General features: G+C 35.7%; 1 protein-coding gene across 4 annotated transcripts in view; it reads left to right on the top strand.

Annotated features, from left to right (window-relative positions):
• RBM41 (RNA binding motif protein 41) overlaps positions 1-24,282 on the top strand; it is a 65,074-nt gene that overhangs the window by 25,884 nt on the left and 14,908 nt on the right. For all 4 annotated transcript variants that reach the window (XM_057538201.1, XM_057538200.1, XM_057538199.1 and 1 more), the window contains one exon: positions 8,761-9,164. In XM_057538201.1, coding sequence (XP_057394184.1) covers positions 8,761-9,164 — 404 coding nt within the window. The remainder of the gene's footprint in view (positions 1-8,760; positions 9,165-24,282) is intronic.

The raw sequence follows: 24,282 nt of genomic DNA, 5'->3' as shown, positions 1-24,282 counted from the left end.
GTCTCTAAACTTCATCTCTAATCTTACATGCATTTCTTATAAATTTTAAAAAGTTCTTTATGGGGCTTCCCTGGTGGCGCAGTGGTTGGGAATCTGCCTGCCAATGCAGGAGACATGCGTTCGAGCCCTGCTCTGGGAGGATCCCACATGCCGCGGAGCAACTAAGCCCGTGAGCCACAACTACTGAGCATGCGCGTCTGGAGCCTGTGCTCCGCAACGGGAGAGGCCGCAACAGTGAGAGGCCCGCGCACCGCGATGAAGAGTGGATCCTGCTCGCCGCAACTGGAGGAAGCCCTCACACAGAAACGAAGACCCAACACAGCCAAAAATAAATAAATAAATTAAAAAAAAAAAAAAAAAAAAGTTCTTTATCATTGTGGATACTTGCTCTTTGTTGGTTATATATGTTGAAATTGTCTGTTCCCATTCTTTGGCTTATCATTTCACTGCCTTTATGGTTTCTTTTTATGAATAAAAGTTCTTCATTTTTATGTAATAAAGTTTATTAATTTTTCCTTTCTCCTTAGTGCATTTTGTGCTTTGATTAATAAATCCTTCCCCACATGAACTCAGGAAAATACTGTCCTTTATTCTAAAAGCTTTATGATTTTTTTCCTTTTACATTTAAGTCATTAAATTGATTGATTTATGTGTATAATATGAAGTAAGGATTCCAGTTTCTTTTTTTTCATATGGATAACCGTCTATCCCAATACCATATATCGAAAATGTTGTCCCCGCACTGTTATTGTATGTCTAGCTCTGTCATATATCAGGTATTCATATATGCATGGGTGTTCTTCTGGGCACTTTCGTTCCTTTGATCTTTTTAGCTATTACAAAATCAATATCACTACAATATCAGTATTAATGTCTTGATACCTGGTACAGCAGAAGAACAATTCCTTCCACCTTGTTCTTCAAAAGAGTTTTATCTACTTTTGGCACTTTGCCTTTCCAAATTTTAGAATCAGCTTGTCAAGTTCTACATACACATGCACACGCACACACACACACACACACACACACACACACAAACATATACTCTCTCTCTCATGTGATTTTGATTGAGATTCCATCAAGGAAATCAGTTAAGGACAATTGACTTATTTATAGTATGAATCTTCAAATCTTGGAATGTAAATATGGTATATATTTTCATTCATTTAATTGTTCTTTAATGTATATTTTCTGTTTTCTATTCTAACATTTTGTGAAACTGAATAGGTTTTTTTTCTTAATTTTTAAACAGCTTTATTAGGTATATAATTTACATATAATGAAATTCACCTATTGTGTTCAATTAGGTGCATTTTACTAAATTTATTGAATTGTGCAGTCATTACTACATCCAATTTTAGGACTTTTCCATGACTCTGCAAATTCCCTTGAACCCATTTGTGGTAAATAACTCCCATGTCTACCCCAAACCTTTTGCCTCTACAAATTTGTCACTTCTAGATATTTCATATAAATAGACTCTTATAATATATGATCTTTGAAATTTTGCTTCTTTCAGGTAGCATGATGTTTTTGAAGTTTGCTCATGTTGTAGCATGTATCAGCAATTCATTCCTTTTTGTTGCTAAATAGTTTTCTGTTGTATAGATATACCACATTTTGTTTATCCCTTTACCACTTGATGACACTGGGTTGTTTCCACTTTGGGGCTATTATGAACAATGCTGTAAACATTCATGTCCAGGTTTTTGTGTGGATATATTTTCATTTCTCTTGAGTGAATAGAATTTCTGGGTCATACAGTAACTCTATGTATAAACTTTTGAGGAACTGCCAAACTGTTTTCCAATGTTTCCAACTGTTTTGCAAGTAAAATGGATGCACCATTTTACTTTCTCATCAGTGATGTATGAGCGTTCCTACTTCTCTACATCCTTGCCAACACTTGTTATTGCATATTTTTTTATTCAGCTATTCTTGTGGGTGTGTACTGTTATCTGATTGTAGTTTTAATTTAAATTTCTGTAGTAACAAATAATCTTGATACTTTTTCATGTGTTTATGAACCATTCATATGTCTTTTTTTGATGAAATGTCTATTCAAGTCTTTTACCCAGTTTTGATTGGGTTGTTTGTTTTCTTAGTGTTGAGTGGTAAGGGTTCTTTATGTATTCTGAATACAAGTCCTTTACAAGATATATGCTTTGCACTTATTTTCTTCCAGTCTGTTTCTTTTTGTTTCCTTAATGGTGTCTTTTGAAGCACAAAAGTTTTTAATTTTAATGAAGTTCAATTTATTAATTTGTTCTTTTATGACTTGTGCTTTTGGTATCATATCTAAGAAATCTTTGCTGAATTCAAGGTCAGAAAGATATTCTCCTATGTTTTCTCCTAGAATAGTTTTAGCCTTTACAATTACATTTATTATTCATTTTGAGTTAATTTTTGTGTGTGAGATAAAGGATCAAAATTCATATTTTTGTATGTGGATATCCAATTGTCCCAGCATTGTTAATTGTAAAGATTATTATTTCCCCATTGAATTGTCTTGGCACTTTTTTAGAAAAATCAGTTGATCAGAAATGTTAGTGTTTATTTCTGGACACTCATGTTGGTTCCATTGATCTATATGCCTATACTGTATATATGCCTATCCTTACGCTCTGAATCTCTTTACCTTTATAGTAAGTTTCGAAATCAGATAGTGTAACTCCTCCAATTTTGTTCCTTTTTCTCAAAATTGCTTTGGTTATTCTAGGTCCTTTGTATTTCCATGTAAATTTTAGAAGCAGCTTGTCAATTTTTCTACAAAAAAAGCCTGCTGGAATTTTATACAGATTGTGTTGAATCTGTAATTCAATTTGGGGAAATTGCTGTTTTAATAATATTGAATATTGGAATCCATGAATATGGAATGCATCTTCCTTTATTTTGATTTTCTATAATTTATTTCAGCAACGTTTTGAAGTTTTCAGATTATATATACTTTTACTAATTTCTAAATATTTTATTCATTTTTGAGGATATTATGAATAGAATTTTTCTTATTTCATTTTCTGATTGTTACATGTAAATATATAGAAATACAGTTGTATAACCATCTTGTATTCTGTGAATAAACTCTTTTTATTAGTTATAGTAGTTCAGTGCATACCTTAGGATTTTCTACATAGACAATCATGTTGCCTATGAATAAAGACAGTTATTTTTTCCTTTCCTATCTGGTTCCCAGTCTAAGGGGGAAAACATTCAGTTTTTAACCATTAACTATGATCTTACCTCTAGGGTTTTTGTGCATGCTCTTTAGCAGTATATTACTTTCTTATGGGTACTGTAATTACCATAGGTTTAATGGCTTAAAGCAACACAGAATTTTTCTCTTACAGTTCTAGAGGTCAAAAGTCCTAAAATCAAGATGTCCACAGGGCTGCATTCCTTCTGGGGTTCTCTAGGAGAGCCTTTTCCAGCTTCTGGAATCCACCTGCATTGCTTGATTAATGGCCCCTTCCTCACATTACTCCAACCTCTACTTCCATCCTACCTCTCCTACTGTTTCTGACTCTTCTTTCTCCTTCTTATAAGGACCCTTGTAAATTACATTGGGATCACCTGCATAATCAGTGACTTAATCACATCTGCAGAGTTCCTTTTACCATGAGACATTTTCACAGATCCCAGGGTGTAGGATGCAGACATCTTTGGTGCCTACCACATGCACGTTGAAGAGGTTCCCTTCTATTCCTAGTTATTTGAGGATTTTTTGAAAATCATGAATGGGTGTTGGATTTTGTGTACTGCTTTTTCTGCACCTACTGTAGTGAGCATGTGGTTTAAAGTTTTAATCTGTTAATATGACATATTTTATTAATTGATTTTTAGATGTGAAAACAATCTTTCATTCCTGGGATAAATCCACTTATAAGTGTATCATCATAATCATTTTTATATGTTGCTGGATTAAGCTTGGTAATATTTTGTTAAGGATTTTTGTGTCTGTTTTCATGAGGGATATTGGTCTGTGGTTTTCTTTGCTTGTGATGTCTTTCCTTAGCTTTGGTTTCAGTGTAATAATGACATAATAGAATAAGTTGGAAAATATTCCCTCCTCCTTTATTTTCTGAAAGTGTTTGTGCAGGATCGATATTATTTCTTAAATATTTGATAGAATTCACAAATGAAACCATCTGGACCTGGACTTTTCTTTGTGAGCAGTTTGTTGATTACTAATTCAGCCTCTACTTATTATAGGTTTTTCAACTGTTCTCTTTCTTCTTGAGACTGCTTTGTTAATTTATATCTTCCTTTGAATTTGTCCATTCATCTAAGCTTTCTCATTTGTTGACCTAAAGTTATAATTAATGTTCCCTTTTAATCGTTTCCATTTCTATAGGGTCAGTAATGATGCCTCCCTTTTAATTCTTGACTTTAGTCATTTTTGTCTTCTCTCTTATTTTCTTGGTTGGTCTAGCTAAGGGTTTGCCATTTTGTTAATCTTTTCAAAGAACCAGCTTTTGGTTTCATTGATTTTTCTCTATTTTTAATGTTTTGTGTTGCACTGATTCCCTAATCTTTATTATTTTCTTCCTTCTCCTTTGTGTTTAGTTTGCTCTTTTTCTAGTTTCCTAAGTTGGAAGCTCAGATTATAGATTTGAAGCCATTCTTTTCTGATGTAGGTGTTTAAAGCTCTGTACATTGTTTTATCTGTATCCATAAATGTTATGTTGTGTTTTCATTTTCATTTAGTTCAGAATATTTTAAAATTTCCTATGGAAGTTCTTTGACCTATGGGTTATTTAGAATTGTGTTGTTTAATTTCCAGATATTTATATTTTCCCAGATTTCTTCTAGCAGTATATCTCTAATGTGATTCCATTATGGTCAGAGAAATACTTTGTATGATTTCAGACTTTAAAAATTTTTTGAAACATACTCCCACCTTGGAGCCCTCACTCCAATATCAGGATGATAGATTACTTCACTTTCTGTAAGGCTTCTCTCAAATGTCACCTTCTCAATGAGGATGATAGATTACTTCACTTTCTGTAAGGCTTCTCTCAAATGTCACCTTCTCAATGAGACCTACTCAGACCAACAGTAAAATTGCAACCAACACTAGCACCACCTTCTAGCCCTTCCAGTTATCCCTTATGCTGCTGTATTTTTTCTTTTTCATAGCACTCATAACCTTCTAGCATACCATATAATTTACTTAGTTCTTTGAAGTTAGGGATCTTTGTTTTATTAATGTGTCCCAAGAACCTAGAATACTACCTGGATCATAATAGTCACTGAATAAATATTTTTGAGTATATACATTAGTATATTCATCCACTTGGTCATATGTAACCAAAATTTGTTCACTTTTGTTGTAGTATAGGATTTCATTATATAAACTTACTACAATTTTATAATTGATTCTTCTTAGGTGGATACTTATATTTTTGCTAGTTTCAGGCCTGTTATAAATAGTACTGATCTAAATATTCTTATTATTGTATTCTGGTGCACTATGCCCAAATTATTCTAGGGTATATATGTAGGAGTGGAATTGATGGGTCATATTATGAGCATATATTCAGCGTTAGTAGGTAATGTCATGGTGATTTGCACTGTGGCTGCACATTCCTACCAGCAATGTATGGGGGCTCCATTTGCTCTACAGCCTCACTGACATGTGGTATTGGTATTCTTTTTTATTTTTTGCCAATATGATATTCCCTTCTTAATTAGTATTTCCCTGAATTCTAATATTGAGCACTTTTGCATATATTTATTAGCCAGTGTATTTCCTCTTTTGCGAGGCACCTTTTTCTGTCTTTTGCCCATTTTCCTAATGATTGTGTTCTTTATCAGTTATTTGTATAGCAAATATCTTTTTCCATTCCATGAGTTTTCTGTTTAGGATATTTTGATGAACAGAAGCTTTTAATTTTAATGTAGTTGAATTTGTCGATATATTCCTTAATGGTTAATGCTTTTTGGGTCTTAAGAAATCCTTCCATAAATATTCTTATACCTTGCTGGTGGAAATGCAGAATAGTACAATTCCTACAGAGTGGAATTTAGCAATGTATAGAAAAATTACATACACATTTGCCTTTTATCTCAGCAATACCACTTCTTGGAATCTATTTCAAAGATATACTGAGAAAATACAAAATCCTGTATGCAGAAGGCTGTTTGTCAAGGCATTATTCACAATAGCAGAAAAGACTGGAAACAACACCAAGGTGCATCAGTAAGGGAGTAGTTGAATAAACTATTGTACATCCACACAATGAAGTACTATGCAGCTATAAGAAGGAAAGGGAAGAGCTCTATACATTAATATGGAATTATCACCAGGATATATTGCTAAGTGCAAAAAAGTAAGTTGTAGAACAGTGAAGTAAGTTACCTTTTATGTAGGAGAGGGGGTGTAATGAATTTTATATATATATATATATATATATATATATATATATATAAATATATATATACACACACACACACATACAGACATATATATGTGTGGTGTGTTTGTGCCTATTTGCTTATATTTCAAAAAAGAAACAATGGAACCATAAAACCAAAACCTAATAAAATTATTATTTATGGAGAAGGAAAGGAGTGGGATGAAGGGGACAGAGGTGGAAGTGAGACTTCTGTGAAGGTACTGTATAACACAGTTTTCACTTTAGACCCATGTAAATGTTTTGCATAATTTAAAAATTTAATCAAAAGGGAAAAAAAATCAATCCTTAAAATTTATACACAGCCTGAAGCAAATGAGCCTAACTATGAATAAAGTTGGTAGCATAGCCATATAGAGAAAATAATTATTTAAAATGACTTCGAAACAGTATTTGTATATTCCTAATGGGATATATTTTAAGGTCAAAAGTAACTGCAAAGAATTATAAAACTGTATTAAGTACTTTTGTTGTTGATAGTCATATTAGTATTGTTGATAACCATATTAGTATCGTTACTGACATTTAAAAATTCTATATATTGTAGGAAAAAGCTAATAAATAATTTTGTTAATATCATTAGGAGCCAATATCTTAAGCACATGTGAAAAGAGGTACAAGTCAAAAATCAAGGAGTTTGAGTTAAAACCTTGTAATCTTAAATTTGAAGTGGAAATACCAGTATGAATTTATGATTTATTTTTCATAAAAATTTTCCTACCTTTGTTCACTGAAAAGGCCTAGAAGCAACAACAACTCAACATTTATGAACAGAACTAGCAACGTATTGTGGTTTCTAAACACTATTTCCCACTAACAGGAGCCAGCGGTCCTTAGAGAAATATTCCAGCTTTGAGTCAGGAAATATACAAGATGAGCTTAAGACATCTTGCTGTGCCAGAAAACTGGAAAGCAATACAGGAGCCAATTTTAAGGGACTTTCCCTAGTCCTGAGTGGGATAATTTGACCACTAAAAAGAATGACTACATTTAATTGAAACACATCAAATATATGAAAATACAGGTCTCACAATTATACTAAAAATAATCATTTTTAACACTTTTAAAGTACCAACTCATTACTTTTACAGTTGGTAAATAATGGGAAACAAATCAAGCATTTATCCTGCTTTTGCTGTATGAACTGTATGTAGGGAAACCACATAGTTGATGACGGTAAGTCCATTATAGAATTCCAGATAATAAATACAGAAGAAATAATAGAAATAATAAGTACAAAATAAATAATAGAATTAGGGGAGCCCCATTTTACAACTCTTAATAAATTAATGGATTTAGGCAGTGGTCATCAATAGATACAAAACCCTTAGGTGAAATGTGAATGGGAAAACTTCATAATGGAAAGATCAGACTAATACCACCTGAATCCACTGATCAATTTTAGCATCACTAAAAAGGGAACCACTAAACATTATGTGCCTTATGACATGATGTAATAGGAAATACACATCTATATAATATATGGAGGATTCTTGCCTAAAAATATTGAACCCAAATCTAAATCAGCACTATCCAATGCAACTTTCTACAATGATGTAAATGGTCTTTGTTCTGCCCAGTATGGTATCCACTAGCCACATGTTCTTGTTGAGCATTTGATATTCCTAATTTAACAGGGGAACTGACATTTTAAAAATTAATTTAAATAGACTCATGTGGCTAGTGGCCACATGAAAGCATAGCTCTAGATTTAACTGCCAGTTTGTAAGAAATAGAGGGGATTGAGGAACAAGTTAAATAATATCATGAGGAACAGCCAGTCAAATTCATTTGTTTTATGAACAAATGATGTGGTTTCTCTAATAAATCAATGGGATGGGGGAAAAACAGGTTGGAGGGGTGGGAAAGAAGGGGCACTGTTTGTTTTTTTTTTAATGAGGCTTAAAAGATATAACAGCCAATGGCTGGTTTAGATCCTGAACCAAGTGTAAAAAGATATCTTTGAGAAAATCAGGGCCATTTGAATATGAACTCAGTAGTAGATAATGCTAAGGAATTATTATTAATTTTGTGAAGTGTGATAATGCCATACTAGTTACATTTTTCAAATGTCTTTATCAGCTAGATGCATGTACTTGCATGACCCTGAGAGTGAGCACCTCAAATTTTGTACCCCAGGTGCCTCACTTGCCTTACCATAAGCCCGGCCTTGCCCAAGATGCACTGTAATAACATAGCTATATATTATTATCATTTTTCACAGGTTGTAAACACCTGCCCCAGCAGAGTTTCATTATCTGAGATTCAAATTTTAATTTTTATTAATTTGTCAAAGGTTGTATTGGTAGGCTTTGTAGAACTTCCCTATCTCTTTGTCTTGATCCAGATGAACCCCAAAAGAAGAACAAAGGTGATCCCATGAACAACCTGGAAAATTTTTACCAAGAGATGATAATGAAAAAACGTCTTGAAGAGTTCCAACTAATGAGAGGTGAACCCTTTGCTTCCCACTCACTGGTCTCAGCTACATCAGTGGGAGATAGTGGCACAGCTGAGAACCCGTCATTACTCCAGGACAAGGGAAAACAGGCAGCACAGGGTAAAGGTCCCAGTCTCCATGTGGCAAAAGTTATTGATAATTCACCTGAGCAGTGTTGGACGGGGCCTAAGAAGCTGACGCAGCCAATAGAATTTGTCCCAGAAGATGAGATCCAGAGAAATCGTTTGTCAGAGGAAGAGATCCGAAAAATTCCTGTGTTTTCTTCATATAATCCAGGGGAGCCAAACAAGGTATAGGCCAAACCAAGAAAAAAAAAAATGGGTTGTTTTCATTTTTATTTACTTCTACCTAAAGTAATACTTTTATATTAGCTTTGATTATACCAAAGAATCATGACATAGGCACAGTGATTGTGTTTTTCCTTGACCTTGACTATTCATTCTCTGCTATATAAGTAGCTCTGACTATATAAGTAACATATTTCCTATGATGTTCTTTGTGGTTTCCTAAGGTCTTAAGCTACCCTTAGAATTTTAAAGAAATCTTGATCAGACTCTAGTCCATACCCACTAGAAACCCTCAACTGAAAAAAAGTAACCTCTAATTTCCTAGGCTAGTAATAAATCAAGTAGTATTCATAGTAGCACCATATCTGGTAGCCATGGTGCCTGGTTGTGAGTAGGGTTTACTATTACCGCATGAGTTTTCTCTTCAGAATGCTCCACCTGGCTTTTATATGACATATGACTTAAGTTGCTGATAGCTAAGCAGCAAAGTGAAAGCACAGGGCCTCTAAGCCTTGAGGAATTGGCAAATATCTAAGAAAAGTTGTAAATAATCCTTGTGTTGTTGATCAGATCATTATTTAACATTCATGGTATATGTTACATACAGAATTGAAAATTTCATTATCATGTCACTCAAAGAAGCAACACAAGCCCCTGGAGTATATACTTGATTGCATCTAATTTAAAAAACAAAACCAAAAAAATAATGTTAGCTTCTGGCTGTCCCTGAATTTTTAAAAAGGTATCGTAGGTAAGGAATATTAAAGCAGTTTCCTTTGAATGATTGCATTTCTAATATATTCTTGATGTTCAAGGGTAGCTTTTTATTTATTTTTTATTATGAAATATTACTCATTATAAAAAGTTACAGAGAATAATATAGCAAAAACCTTTGTACCCAGCCAGCCATCTTTATCAATTCTTGCCTTTTTTTTTCTTGGCCATGCCACGCAGCTTGTGGGATTTTAGTTCCCTGACCAGGGACTGAACCCAGGCCCTTGACAGTGAGAGCGCAGAGGCCTAACCACTGGATCGCCAGGGAATTCTCTATCAATTTTTAACAGTTTCCATATTTGCCTAATTTTAAAAAAATAAGGCCCTATAGAGATGCCTGAAGACTTTCATGTATCCCTCACCAATCCCATTCCTCTTTCTCCTTTCCAGTGGTAACCACGATCCTGTATTTGCTATTTATCGTTCCCATCAGTGTTTTTATATTTTTACTATATATATTCATAAACAACATATAGTTTTACATATTTTTAAAATATATAGATGATATCATACTCTACATACCCTTCTACAACTTGCTTTTTTGACTCAATATACATGTTTTTGAAATTTATTTCTAAAGATATAAGGAACTATGTAGTATTCCGTTGTAGAAAGATACTATAATTCATTTATCCATTCTCCTGAAGATTTTTTCTTTTCATTTTTTTCTGTTATAGACAGTTCTGCAGCAAACATTATTGTACATATCTCCTGTTGCATATGTACAGGAGTTTCTCTAGGACAGGTTTTCAAATTTTAAATTACTATTAGTAGGTCACAACCAGCAGTTTTTGAAAGAAATGAAATATAATAGAAAATATCAAAGTGCATTCCATAGAGTAGTAAGGATAATTATTGTTTCTTGAAGCTTTTGTTTAATATGTGTGTGTGTGATATCTGTGTGGGCCAGAATATAAAATGCATTTCTTCCTGTAGATCTCAGTCAAAAAGGCCAGAAAAATATTGCTCTATTGCAGTGATTCTCAAATGTTAGTGTGCAGCAGAATCACCTGGAAGGCTTGTTAAAACACAGATTGCTGGGTTCCGCCCCCAGAATTTTTTGTTCTATACATCTGGAGTAGGGCCTGAGAATTTGCATTTCCAAGTTCCCAGGAGATACTGATGATGCTGCTGGTCTGAGAGTGACATTTTAAGAATCACTGTTCTATATATTACATATCTAGGAGTGGAATTACTGTGATATAGGGTATGTGTATCTTCACCTCCATGAGCAGGGTTTAAGAAATCTCTTTCACATCTTTGCTAAGACTTTAAAGTTTTTGACTTTTTATTTTTGCCAGTCTAATGTGTTTGAAAGGTATCTCATGGTTTTAATTTGCATGTTCCTGATTTCCAATGAAGTTATGCCTGTATTCATACATTCATTAGTCTTTCAGGAACCTTCTATGAATTGCCTGTTCTGTTTCTTTGCCCATTATTTGATTATTTAGTTTTTAATATTATTTATAGATTTTGATTATTTAGTTTTCAATATTATTTATAGATTTTATTTTAAAATTCTGGATACAAACCCTTGCTGCACCTGGTGAGTAACTTATATTTTTAACATTGTTTCTGATGTCTTTTGTTAAGCAGAAGTCTTTCATTGTAACGTAATTAAATCATCAGTATTTTATTTGATGGTTTGTGCTTTTTGAGACATTTTAAGGAAATCTTTCCCTACAAATCAATAAGAAAAAGAGAAACAACCCAATAAAAATGGCCAGAAGATATGAACAGGCAATTCACAGGGGAGAAAACGTGAATGGACAATTAACTTATAAAGTCTCATTAGTAATCAAAGAAATGCAAAATAAACTATAATGAGATACCATTTAACACCCAGGATGTTGGCATACATTTAAAGGCCTGACAGTGCCAAGTATTGGTGAACATATGGAACAGTAAGAACTCTTAATATACCGCTGGGTGAATATAAATGAGTACAACCACTTTCAAGAACATTGTGGCAATATCTAGTAAAATGAGTGATGCTCATACACTATAAGTCAGTAATCCCACTTCTTGGTATCTATCCTAGGGGAACTCTTACACATGCACATTAGATGTTATAAGGATGCTCATAGTAGCATTGTTTATGAACAACATACATGTTCATAAGCAGGAGAATGGATAAAGCATGGTATATTCATAAAAAAGAATACTATACAGAAGAAAAAATGAATGAAATAGAACTACAGGTATCAACGTGGATGAAACTCACAAACAATATTGAATGAAAAAAGTTTGTTGCAGACTTTGGGTTTCAGTGCCAACATGTAAAGTGCTTAGAAGTCATCACTGCTCTCTTACAACAGGAAGAACAGCTGAACAAACTAAAAATCAATGACTTTTCTTGGACCCATCAGGGATTTGACATCAGAGAGCAAACTGCAACCCTGAAATCTGGAGAGACAGGCAATTACAAAGAATGACAGCCCAGATCTGCTTATCAGGAGCAGAAAGCACTAGAGCCATAAACTGGTAGGAACACTTAAGCAGTAACTTTGACAAATTACAAGAAGCAGAGTGTAGATTAATGTTTGAGTAACAAACTCCTGGGGGCCACAGTCTATGGGGGCCCTCACATTTTCATGACTTTTACCTCCAGGAACTCCACTGGGTTCTCAGTGTGAAGAGCCAAGAAAAAGTCTCCTGCTCCTGGCATGGTGACAGGAAAAGTAATCAATTTGAAATACATCCAAAGCTTCTACTTAACAAAGAGCTATCCAGCAAGTAAAACAACTTTACCAAAGCCTTCTCTAGTGTGGGAGAAGGGAAATTATCCAACTCCAGGCTCCTCTAGCCTTACTGTCTCATCTAATAGAAAGAGAATAAAAGCTGTGAAATACTTGTGAAGGTTACAGGCTGGGTACATGGGCACAATAAAAGACTGAAACTTAATTATAGGATTGCAGAATGTTTTCCCATACCCCACACCTTACTACCACATCAGCAGGGCTTCAGTATGTTAACTGTGGATTACAGTCAAAAGACCTGCAAGGCTCAGACTCTAAGATGTTTTATGGGAAACCCAAAGAAAACAAGGGAGACAAAAACAAGGACATTAGAGGAAATTGAAAAGCCTCTGACACCTACAGCAAGAGTAAACATTAAACACAGCCCAGCTTCTAGCCAGATTAACATAAAACCTCACACTAATGACTTGTTTATCTCAGTTTCTATTATGTTATGCATTGTGTCTGGTTTTCAACAAAAAAGAAATGATAAGGCATGCTAAAAGAAAAACCACAGTCTCAAGAGACAAAACAAGCATCAGAACCAGAGATACAACATAGGTTTTTGAATGATCATATATATGGAATTTAAAATAACTATAATTAATATGATAAAGAGTCTGTTAGAAATAGTATACAACATGCAAGAACAAATGGATAATGTAAGCAGAGAGATAGAAACTCTAGAAAGATGCAAGAAATCAAAAACACTATAACAGAAATGATGCCTTTGGGAGTTCCCTGGTGGCCTAGTGGTTGGGATTCTGGGCTTTCATTGCCATGGCCCAGGTTCAGTCCCTGGTCAGTGAACTGAGATTCCCACAAGCCATGCGGCATGGCCAAAAAAAAAAAAAAAGAAAGAAAGAAAGAAAAAGAAATAATGCCTTTGATAGGCTCATGAGCAGACTTCATACAGCCAAGGAAAGAATTAGTAAGCTTGAAGACACGTCAATAGAATCCTCCCAAACTGAAATGAAGAGATTAAAAAAAGACATTAGGGGCTTCCCTGGTGGCACAGTGGTTGAGAATCTGCCTGCCAATGCAGGGGACACGGGTTCAAGCCCTGGTCTGGGAAGATCCCACATGCCGTGGAGCAACTGGGCCCGTGAGCCACAAATACTGAGCCTGCGCGTCTGGAGCCTGTGCTCCGCAACAAGAGAGGCCACGATAGTGAGACGCCCGCACACTGCGATGAAGAGTGGCCCCCGCTTGCCGCAACTAGAGAAAGCCCTCACACAGAAACGAAGACCCAACACAGCCAAAGATAAAATAAATAAATAAATAAATAAATAAATAAAAATTTTTTAAAAAGACTTTAAAAATGTAACAGAATATCCAAGGACAATTTCAAAAGGTGTAACATACACATTATTGGAATAGCAGAAGAAGAAAGGAGCAGAAGAAAAAGAAAACAAGAAAGGAGCAGAAGAAATATTTGAAGTAAGAATGGCTGAGAATTTCCCAAAATTAATGACAGGCACCAGACCACAGATTCAGAATCCAAGCAAAGAATACAAAGTAGGATAAATACCAAAAAAATACACCTAAGCATATCATGTTCAAACACAGAAAACTGAAGACCAAGAGAAAATCTTGAAAATGGCCAGAGAAAAACTCTTTACCTATAGAGGAACAAAGATAATAATTATACTGGATTTCTCATCAGAAACCATGCAAGCAAGAAGAGAGTGGAGTAAAATATTTAAAGTGATGAAAGGAAAAACACCCACCTAGAATTCTGTATCCAGGAAGAACAATCATTCAAAATTGGAGGAAAAATACTTTATCAAACAAACAAAAACAGGGAATGTACAACAAACTAAGTAAATTAATATTGGATTATAACCCAAAGTACAGAATATCTGTGAGTCAATACTGATAATAAAATGACTGAATGAATCAATAAATGGGGGAGAGGAGACAAATATCCCATGAAGAAGAATCCTAAATAGTTTATGTAGATGCTCCACCTCAAGGAAGGGAAGCATAACTCCTGACTTCTTAGTTTTGAGCTACTCTTAGTGACTTATTTCCAAAGAGTACAGTATAGAAATACAGAAAAAAAAGAGTAACATTACAGTGTAGAAACCCAACAAACACTGCCTCAGGTGATCAAAGTGAAGATCAATCATAAATCATGTTGATAGTATGTATGCTTGATATGATGTGACCAAAATTGTACTTTTTCTCTGTAGTCTTCCTCCTAGTAATCCGTAACCACCATATAACCATAGGAAAACATCAGAAAAATTCTAGTAGTGGGGACTTCCCTGGTGGTCCAGCAGTTAAGAATCCACCTGCCAATACAGGGGACACTGGTTTGATCCCTGATCCAGGAAGATCCCACATACCGTGGAGCAACTAAGCCCGTGCGCCACAACTACTGAGCCCATGCTCTAGAGCCCACAAGCAGCAACTGCTGAGCCCATGTGCCACAACTACTGAAGCCAGCGCTCTGTAGAGCTCGTGCGCCACAACTACTGAGCCCATGTGCTGCAACTACTGAAGCCTGCATGCTCTAGGGCCTGCGTGCCGCAACTACTGAGCCCAAGTGCTGCAACTACTGAAGCCCGCGCGCCTGGAGCCTGTGCTTTGCAACGAGAGAAGCCACCACAATGAGAAGCCCACGCACTGCAATGAAGAATAGCCCCCCCTCACCACAACTAGAGAAAGCCCGCGTGCAGCAATGAAGACCCAGCGCAGCCAAAAAATAAATTAAAAAAAAAAATTCTAGTAGTGGGGCATCCTACAAAATACCCAACCAGTACTCCTCAAAAATGTCAAGATCATTAAAAACAAGAAAAGTCTGAGAAACTGCCACAGCCAAGAGGAGACTAAAGACATATGAAAACTAAATGTACTATGATATCCTGGATGGGATCCTGGAACAGATAAAGGACATTAGGGAAAAACTAAGGAAATCTAAATAAACTATGGACTTTAGTTAATAATAATGTATCAATATTAATTAATTTATTTAAAGAAACATACCATAGTAATGTAAGATGTTAATTATAGGAGATACTGGGTGTGGGGTGTATGGGAACTCTTTGTACTAACTTCTCAGTTTTTCTGTAATTCTAAAACTGTTCTAAAAATGAAGTATTTTTTTTAAAAATTTCAACAGGTAGCTGCAGAAAACGCATACAGTATAATACCATATATGTAAAGTTCAAAAAATACAAAACAACACTGTTTTGCAGAGGGATACTAGGAAGAGCTTCATTCTCTGTTATCACTTGGAGTTTCTGTTTTTCTCTTTCACAGAAATATTTATCTTGTTTTTGAGCCTAGCTGTATCTTTGTGTGTATCTTTGTATATATGAATATATATATATATGTTGTGGACATATACATACATACATACCCATGTGTATGTATGTATGTATGCATGTATGTATGTATATTTTTGGAACAGAGAAGATGCATCCAAGCAAGAAGTGACCGAGCCACCTTGACCAGAAGTCCTCTTGATTTTTTAAAAAATGTTCATATCAAAGGGAATAATCTTAGTATGGATCTTTCCTACTTGGTGAGAAACTTGCAGTATGTTTCACATACCTCTCCCTTTCTCTGGTTATTTAATTTGATGATGCTTTCATAATGAGTGTTTCAGAGCCAAAACTCTGGATCACCTGAAATTACTTAAGTGAATCACAAGTCAGTTATTCTATGCCCTTGCCTTTAAGATATGAGTGTAGTTAAATGCTAAATATGTGAACATCCAGCTTCAGAGGCTTTGAGACATAAAGAGTCTACTGCTGACTGCAATGTTTAATATATTTACTCATATGTTTCAATGGTAAGTCATTTAAGCAGGCTCTGTTTTCTAGCTCTTTGCTTTTGCTGCTCCTGTCTGAATTTTTCTCATTTTTTTTAAGCTATAAAGCATATAACTTATGCTAGCCAATGTATCTCTTTTTTTCTCCTCCAGTGCAATAAAATACACATAACCTGAGATCTACTTTTAACAAAATTTCAAGTGTACATTACAGTATTGTAAACTGTAGGCACAGTGTTGTACAGCAGATCTCTAGAACTTTTCATCTTGCATGACTGAACTTTATACCCACTGAACAGCAACTCCCTATTTCCTCATCCTCCCAGGCCCTGGAAACTACCATTCTACTTTCTGCTTCAATGACTTTGACTACTGTAGATACCATATATAAGTGAAATTTTGCAGTATTTGTTCTTCTGTGACTGGCTTATTTCACTTAGCATAGTGCCCTCGAAGTTCATCCATGTTGTAGCATATGACAAGATTTCCTTCCTTTCTTCTAGCTAAATCATATTCCACTCTATGTATATACCACACTTTTTAATTCATTCATCTGTGGTGGACATTTAGGTTGCTTCCACCTCTTGGCTGTTGTGAATAGTGCTGCAGTAAACATGTGAGTTCTGATATCTCTTCAAGATTCTGATTTTAATTATTTGGATAAGTAACCAGAACTGGGATTCTTGGATCATATGGTAGTTCTATTTTTAATTTTTTGAGGAACCTCCATACTGTTCTCTGTAGGAGCTGCACCATTTTCCATTCATACCAAAAGTGCACAAGGGTTCCAATTTATCCACATTCTCATCAACACTTATTTCCTGTATGTGTTCTTTGAAGAAATGCCTATTTAGGTCTTTTGCCTGTTTTTTTCAGGTTGTCTTTTGCTATTGAGTTGTGGTAGTTCCTTATATATTTTAGATATTAACCTCTAATCAGATATATGGTTTCCAAATATTTCTCCCATTCCGTAGGTTGCCTTTTCACTTTACTGATTGTTTCCTTTGCTGCGCAGAAGTGTTTTAGTGATGTAGTCCCACTTTATTTTTGCTTTTGTTGCCTGTGTTTCTGCTGTAATATCTAAGAAATCATTGCCAAGGCCAGTGTCATGAGGTTTTTCCCCTATATTGTCTTCTAGAAGTTTTAGAGTTTCAGGTCTTATGTTTAAATCTTTAATCCACTTTGAGTTGATTTTCGTGTATGATATAAATAAGAGGCCAATTTTATACTTTTGCATGTGGATATCAACTTTTCCCAACGCCATTGGTTGAAGGGACTATCCTTTCCCCATTGTGTATTCTTGCCTCCCTTATTAATCAGTTGACTGTATATGTGTGGGTTTATTTCTGGGCTCTCTATTCTGTTCCATTAGTCTACATGTCTGTCTTTATGCCAGTATCATACTGTTCTGATTATTCTAGATTTGTAATATATTTTGAAATTAAGAAGTGTGAGGCCTCCCCAGTTTTGTTCTTCTCAAGATTGCTCTGGCTATTTTGGGGTCTCTTCTGGTTCCTTATGAATTTTAGGATTGTTTTTCTATTTCTACAAAAAATAACATTGGGATTTTGATATGGATTGCATTAAATCTGTAGACCACTTTGGATAGTGTGGACATTTTAATAATATTGACTTCTAGTCCATGAATATGTGACATCTTTGAGTTTATTTGTGTTGTCTTTAATTTCTTTGAGCAACGTTTTGTGGTTTTCAATGTACAAGTCCTTCACTTCCTTGGTTAAGTTTTTCTTCAATTGAAGTATGTTTGACATACAAAAAAAGCTGCACATATTTAATGTATGCATCTTGGTGGGTTTGAAGATAAATATACACCATGAAACCATCACCAATACAATGCCCTAAACTTAACCATCACCTCCAGGAATTTCCTCCCTCCATTTTTTCTTTTGATAAGAATATTTAATGTAAGATCTATCCTTTTAACAAATTTTTAAGTATCCAGTACAGTATTGTTAACTATATATACTCTGCTGTACAATAGATCTATAGGACTTACTCATCTTGCATAAGTGAAACTATATACCCTTTGATGAACACCTCCTCAGTTACCCCTCCTCCTAGCCCCTGGTAAGCACGATTCTATTCTCTGCTTCTATGAGTTTGACTATTTTAGATTCCTGATATATGTGGGATCATGTAGTATTTGTTCTTCTGTTTCTGGTTTATTTCATTTAGCATGTCTTCCAAGTTCACCTACGTTGTAGCAAATGACAAGATTTTATTCGTTTTTAAGGCTGGATAATACCTTGTTGTATTTATACACCACATTTTCTTTGTCCATTCATCTGTCAATAGACATTTAGGTTGTTTCCATGTCTTTGCTATTGTGAACAATGGTGCAGTGAACATGGGAATGCAGATATTTCTTCCAGATTCTGCTTCCAGTTCTTTTAGATATATAGCCAGAAGTGGGATTGCTGGATTATGTGGGTTCTATTTTTAATTTTTTAATGATCTTCCAACTGTTTTCCATTGTGGTTGTACAAATTTACATTTCCACCAACAGTGTACAAGGGTTAAAATTTTTCCACATCCTTACCAACACATCTTTTTTTTTTTTTTTTTTTTTTTTGCTTTTGAGTTTCAGGAATCCCTTATATATTTTAGATATTAACCCTTTATTAGATATATGATTTGAAAATACTTTCTCCCATTCTGTAGGCAGCTTTTTAACTTTGCTGATTGTTTCCTTTGCTGTGCATATTGGTTTGAATTGATGTAATGACACTTGTCTGTTTTTGCTTTTGTTGCTTGTGCTTTTCACAGCATATCTAAGAAATTATTGCCAAGGCCAGGGTCAAGATTTTTCTATGTTTTCTTCTAGGAGTTTTAGAGTTTCATGTCTTATTTTTAAGTCTTTACTTCCTTTTGAGTTGGGTTTTGTATAGGGTGTAAGAGAAGCATCTAATTTCATTCTTTTGTACTGAATGTCCAGTTTTCCAAACACCATTTATTAAAAAGACTGTCTTTTCCCCATTGTGTATTCCTGCCCTCCTTGTCTAAGATCAGTTTACGATAAATGTGTGGTTTATTTCTAGGCCCTCTATTCTATTCCATTGGTCAATATGTCTGTTTATTTTTATGCTAGTACCTTACTGTTTTGATTACTGTAGTTTGAAATCAGGATATGTGACACATCCTACTTTGTTCTTCTTCCTCAAGATTGCTTTGTTGATTTGGGGTCTCTTGTGGTTCCATATGAATTTTAGGACTTTTTTTATTTCCATAAAATTTGTAATTGGGATTTTTTTTTTTTTGGCTGTGTTGGGTCTTCTTTGCTGCACACGGGCTTTCTCTAGTCGTGGCGAGCAGGGGCTACTCTTTGTTGCGGTGTGCAGGCTTCTCATTTTGGTGCCTTCTCTTGTTGCAGAGCATGGGCTCTAGGTGCTCGGGCTTCAGTAGTTGTGGTGCAAGGGCTCTAGAGTGCAGGCTCAGTAGTTGTGGCACACAGGCTTGTCGCTCCGCGACATGTGGGATCTTCCCAGACCAATGATCGAACCCATGTCCCTCGCATTGGCAGGCGGATTCTTAGCCACTGTGCCACCAGAGAAGTCCCTGTTACTGGGATTTTGATAACAATTGCATTGAATCTGTAGAGCACTATGAGTAGTATGTACATTTCGACAATATTAATATTTCTGATCCATGAATATGGGATGTCTTACCATTTGTTTGTGTCTTTTTCAATTTCTTTTTTTTTCTAATGTTTCTATTTTTTTTTTTACTGAAGTATAATTTACAATGTTGTGTTAGTTTCTGGTGTACAGCAAAGTGATTCAGTTTTTTATACACACACACACACACACACACACACACGTATACAGTTAGTCCCCTACATACAAACCTTCAAGTTGTGAACTTTCAGAGATACGAACGTGCGTTCACATGTCCAATCACGTAAGTTCACATGTCTGGCGTACATTGTCACATGCATGCATCCTCTACAAGTGATTGTGCTTTTGTGTACTTTACAGTAGTGTATAGAGTACAGTAGTACAGTATCTTTATTTTAAGCCCAGGATGTCCGGAAGCAAGCATAAAAGCAGTGGTGATGTAGCTGGTACTGCTAAGAAGCGCCAAGTGATAACGATGGAAACAAAAGTGAAAATAACTGAGAGAGTGGAGTGAGGCAAAACAATGGTAGATGTCACTCGTTCTTATAACATGAATCTTTCAACCATAAGCATGATTTTAGAGAACAAGGACAAGATCATGTAACATGTGAAGTCTGCTGTGCCAATGACGTCAACAATAATATCAAAGAAGCGTGGAAAAGTGATGGAGGAGATGGAGAAACTTCTCAGTGTGTGGATGCAGGATCAGCATCTGCGTCGAGTCCCACTCAGCTTAATGCTGATTTAAGAGAAAGCTAAAAGCCTTTATGAAGACTTGAAGAAGAAACATGGCAAAGAATCCAAGGGGGCATCTTTTAATGCCAGCCATGGCTGGTTTCATCGGTTCAAGGCTAGAGCCAACCTTCACAATGTAAAAGTAAGTGGCGAGGCAGTGAGTGCAGATAACAGTAGCTGCCCGGGAATTTCCTGAAATGTTTCGAGAAATTATCGATGAAGGTATGTATTTACCCGAGCAGGTTTTTAATGTGGATGAGACAGGACTGTACTGGAAGAGGATGCCAGACCGAAGTTACATCAGTAAGGAGGAAAAGTTGATGCCAGGCTATAAAGCAGCAAAGGATAGGCTATCTCTGTTGTTTGGTGGCAGTGCTTCCAGCGTATGAAGCTGAAGCCTCTCTTAGTTTATCATTCAGAGAACCCAAGAGCCCTTAAAACATAGCCAAGGGCTCTCTTCCTATTGTGTGGAAGAGTGACCCCAAAGCCTGGGTTACACAGGCCATTTTCCAGGACTGGTTTTTCCACCAATTTATCCCGGAGGTAGAAAAATATTGCTTGGAGGAGGATGTCCCATTCAACATTCTTTTGCTGCTCAACAGTGCTCCAAGCCAACCCCCATTCATGGATGACTTTCATCCCAACATCAAAGTACAGTAGTGCATATGCCACTGAATACTATATCGCTCATCCAACCTATGAACCAGAGAGTTATAGCAACCTACAAGAAATATTATTTACATCACACTTTTCATCAGGCAGTAAAGGTGAGTGACGAATCAGAACAACTTGGCGACAATTTTGGAAGGACTATGACATCTACAAGGCCATAAAAAACATTGACTTTGCTTGGCGTGAGGTTATGGCCGTCACCATGAATGGGGTTTGGAAGAACCTTGGCCCACAGTTTGTTCACGATTTTCGTGGATTTGAGAAGGCGGATGAGGAGTCCAAAGAGGTCTTCAGCAATGTAGTGACCCTCAACGAGAAGCTGGGGCTAGATCTGCAAGAGGACGACTTCATTGAACTCCTTGCTGTGCAGCACGAGGAGCTTACTAATGAGGACCTGATGGAATTGGAGGCCCAGAGAAAGGACGAAGAGAGACAAGAGGAAGAAGTAACTGAAGAACTGAAGAGATTCACGATGCAGGAAATGGCAAGGGGATTTTCTTTATTTAAGGAGGCACTGTTAGTTTTTGAGGCACAGGACCCGAACGTAGAAAGGTACACAAAGGTTGCAGCAGCCGTTCAGAATGCAATCCAGTGCTACCGTGTCATCTATGATGAGAAAAAAAGAGCTACTACCCAGACATCACTAGATCATTTTTCTTAAGAGGGTAGATAGAACTGAATCCGGCAAGGAACCAGAACCTGTGCCATCAACGTCAGGCATGAGTTGAAATTGCAGCTTGCCCTGCATCGCCTATTGCTGATGATCCTTCAGCTCTACCACCTCCCACTTCCTCTCCTTCCTCCAGTCAGTAACTCTTCTTGCCTGTTCACTTGATGCCAGCCTCTGTATGCCAGCTGTTGTACTGTACTACTGTACTTTTCAAGGTACTATACTGTAAGGTATAAAATGTTTTCTTTATTTTTTTGTTTTTGATGTATTATTTGTGTGAAAAGTATTATAAACCTATTACAGTACAGTACTAAATAGCCGATTGTGTTAGTTGGGTACCTAGGCTAACTTTGTTGGACTTATGAACAAACTGGACTTAGAACACACTCTTGGAACGGAACTCGTTCATATGTAGGGGACTTACTGTATATAATTTTTCAGATTATTTTCCATTATAGTTTATTACAAGATATTGAATATAGTTCCCTATGCTATACAGTAGGATCTTGTTGTTTATCTATTTTATATATAGTAGTTTCTATCTGCTAATCCCAAACTCCTAGTTTATCCCTCCTCCCTGCCTTTCCTCTTTGGTAACCATAAGTTTGTTTTCTATGTCTGTGAGTCTATTTCTGTTCTGTAAATAAGTTCATTTTTATCATATTTTAGATTCCACATATAAGTGATATATGATATTTGTCTTTGTCTGACGTTCTTCACTTAGTATAACAATCTCTAGGTCCATCCATGTTGCAGCAAATGGCATTATTTCATTCTATTTTGTGGCTAAGTAGTATTCCATTGTATATATATACTACATCTTCTTTTTCCATTAATCTGTTGACGGATATTTAGGTTGCTTCCATTTCTTGGCTATTGTAAATAGTGCTGCTATGAACACTGAAGTGCATGTATCTTTTTGAATTAGAGTTTTCTCCAGATATATGCCCTGGAATGGGATTGCTGGATCATATGGCAACTCTATTTTTAGTTTTTTAAGGAACCTCCATACTGTTCTCCATAGTGGTTACACCAATTTACATTCCCACCAACAGAGTAAGAGGGTTTCCTTTTCTCCACACCCTCTCCAGCATTTATTATTTGTAGACTTTTTGATGATGGCTATCCCGACTGGTGTGAAGTGATACATCATTTTAGTTTTGATTTGCATTTCTCCAGTAATTAGCGATGTTGAGCATCTTTTCATGTGCTTATTGGCCATCTGTATGTCTTCTTTGGTGAAATGTCTATTTAGGTCTTCTGCCTATTTTTGATTAGGTTGTTTGTTTTTTTGTTACTGAGTTTTTTGAGCTGTTTGTATATTTTGAAAAGTAAGCCCTTGTCAGTCGTATCATTTGCAAATATTTTCTCCCAGTACGTAGGTTGTCTTTTAGTTTTGTTCATGGTTTCCTTTGCTGTGTGAAAGCTGATAAGTTTGATTAGGTCCCATCTGTTTATTTTTGCTTTTATTTCTATTGCCTTGGGAGACTGACCTAAGAAAACATTGGTACGATTTATGTCAGAGAATGTTTTGCCTGTGTTCTCTTTTAGGTGTTTTATGGTATCCTGTCTTACATGTAAGTCTTTAAGCCATTTTGAGTTTATTTTTGTGTATGGCATGAGGCAGTGTTCTAACTTTATTGATTTACATGCAGCTGTCCAGTTTTCCCAACACCGCTTGCTGAAGAGACTGTCTTTTCTCCATGGTATATTCTTGCCTCCTTTGTCAAAGATTAATTGACTGTAGATGTGTGGGTTTATTTCTGGGCTCTCTGTTCTGTTACATTGATCTATATGTCTGTTTTTGTGCCAGTACCACGCAGTTTTGATTACTGTAGCTTTGTAATTGTCTGAAGTCTGGGAAGGTTATGCCTCTGCTTTGTTCTTTTTCCTCAGGATTGCTTTGTCAATTCTGGGTCTTTTATGGTTCCTTATAAATTTTAGAATTATTTGTTCTAGTCTGTGGAAAATGACATGGGTAATTTGATAGGGATCACATTAAATCTGTAGATTGCTTGGGGTAGTATGGCCATTTTAATAATATTAATTCTTCCAATCCAAGAGCGTGGTATATCTTTCCATTTCTTGAAATCATCTTCTGTTTCCTTTATCAATG

The sequence above is a fragment of the Balaenoptera acutorostrata genome, chromosome X (assembly GCF_949987535.1).
Source record: "Balaenoptera acutorostrata chromosome X, mBalAcu1.1, whole genome shotgun sequence".
Classification (NCBI taxonomy): domain Eukaryota; kingdom Metazoa; phylum Chordata; class Mammalia; order Artiodactyla; family Balaenopteridae; genus Balaenoptera; species Balaenoptera acutorostrata.
Note: the sequence above shows the minus strand (reverse complement) of the source record. Positions and strands in the feature narration are given on the sequence as shown.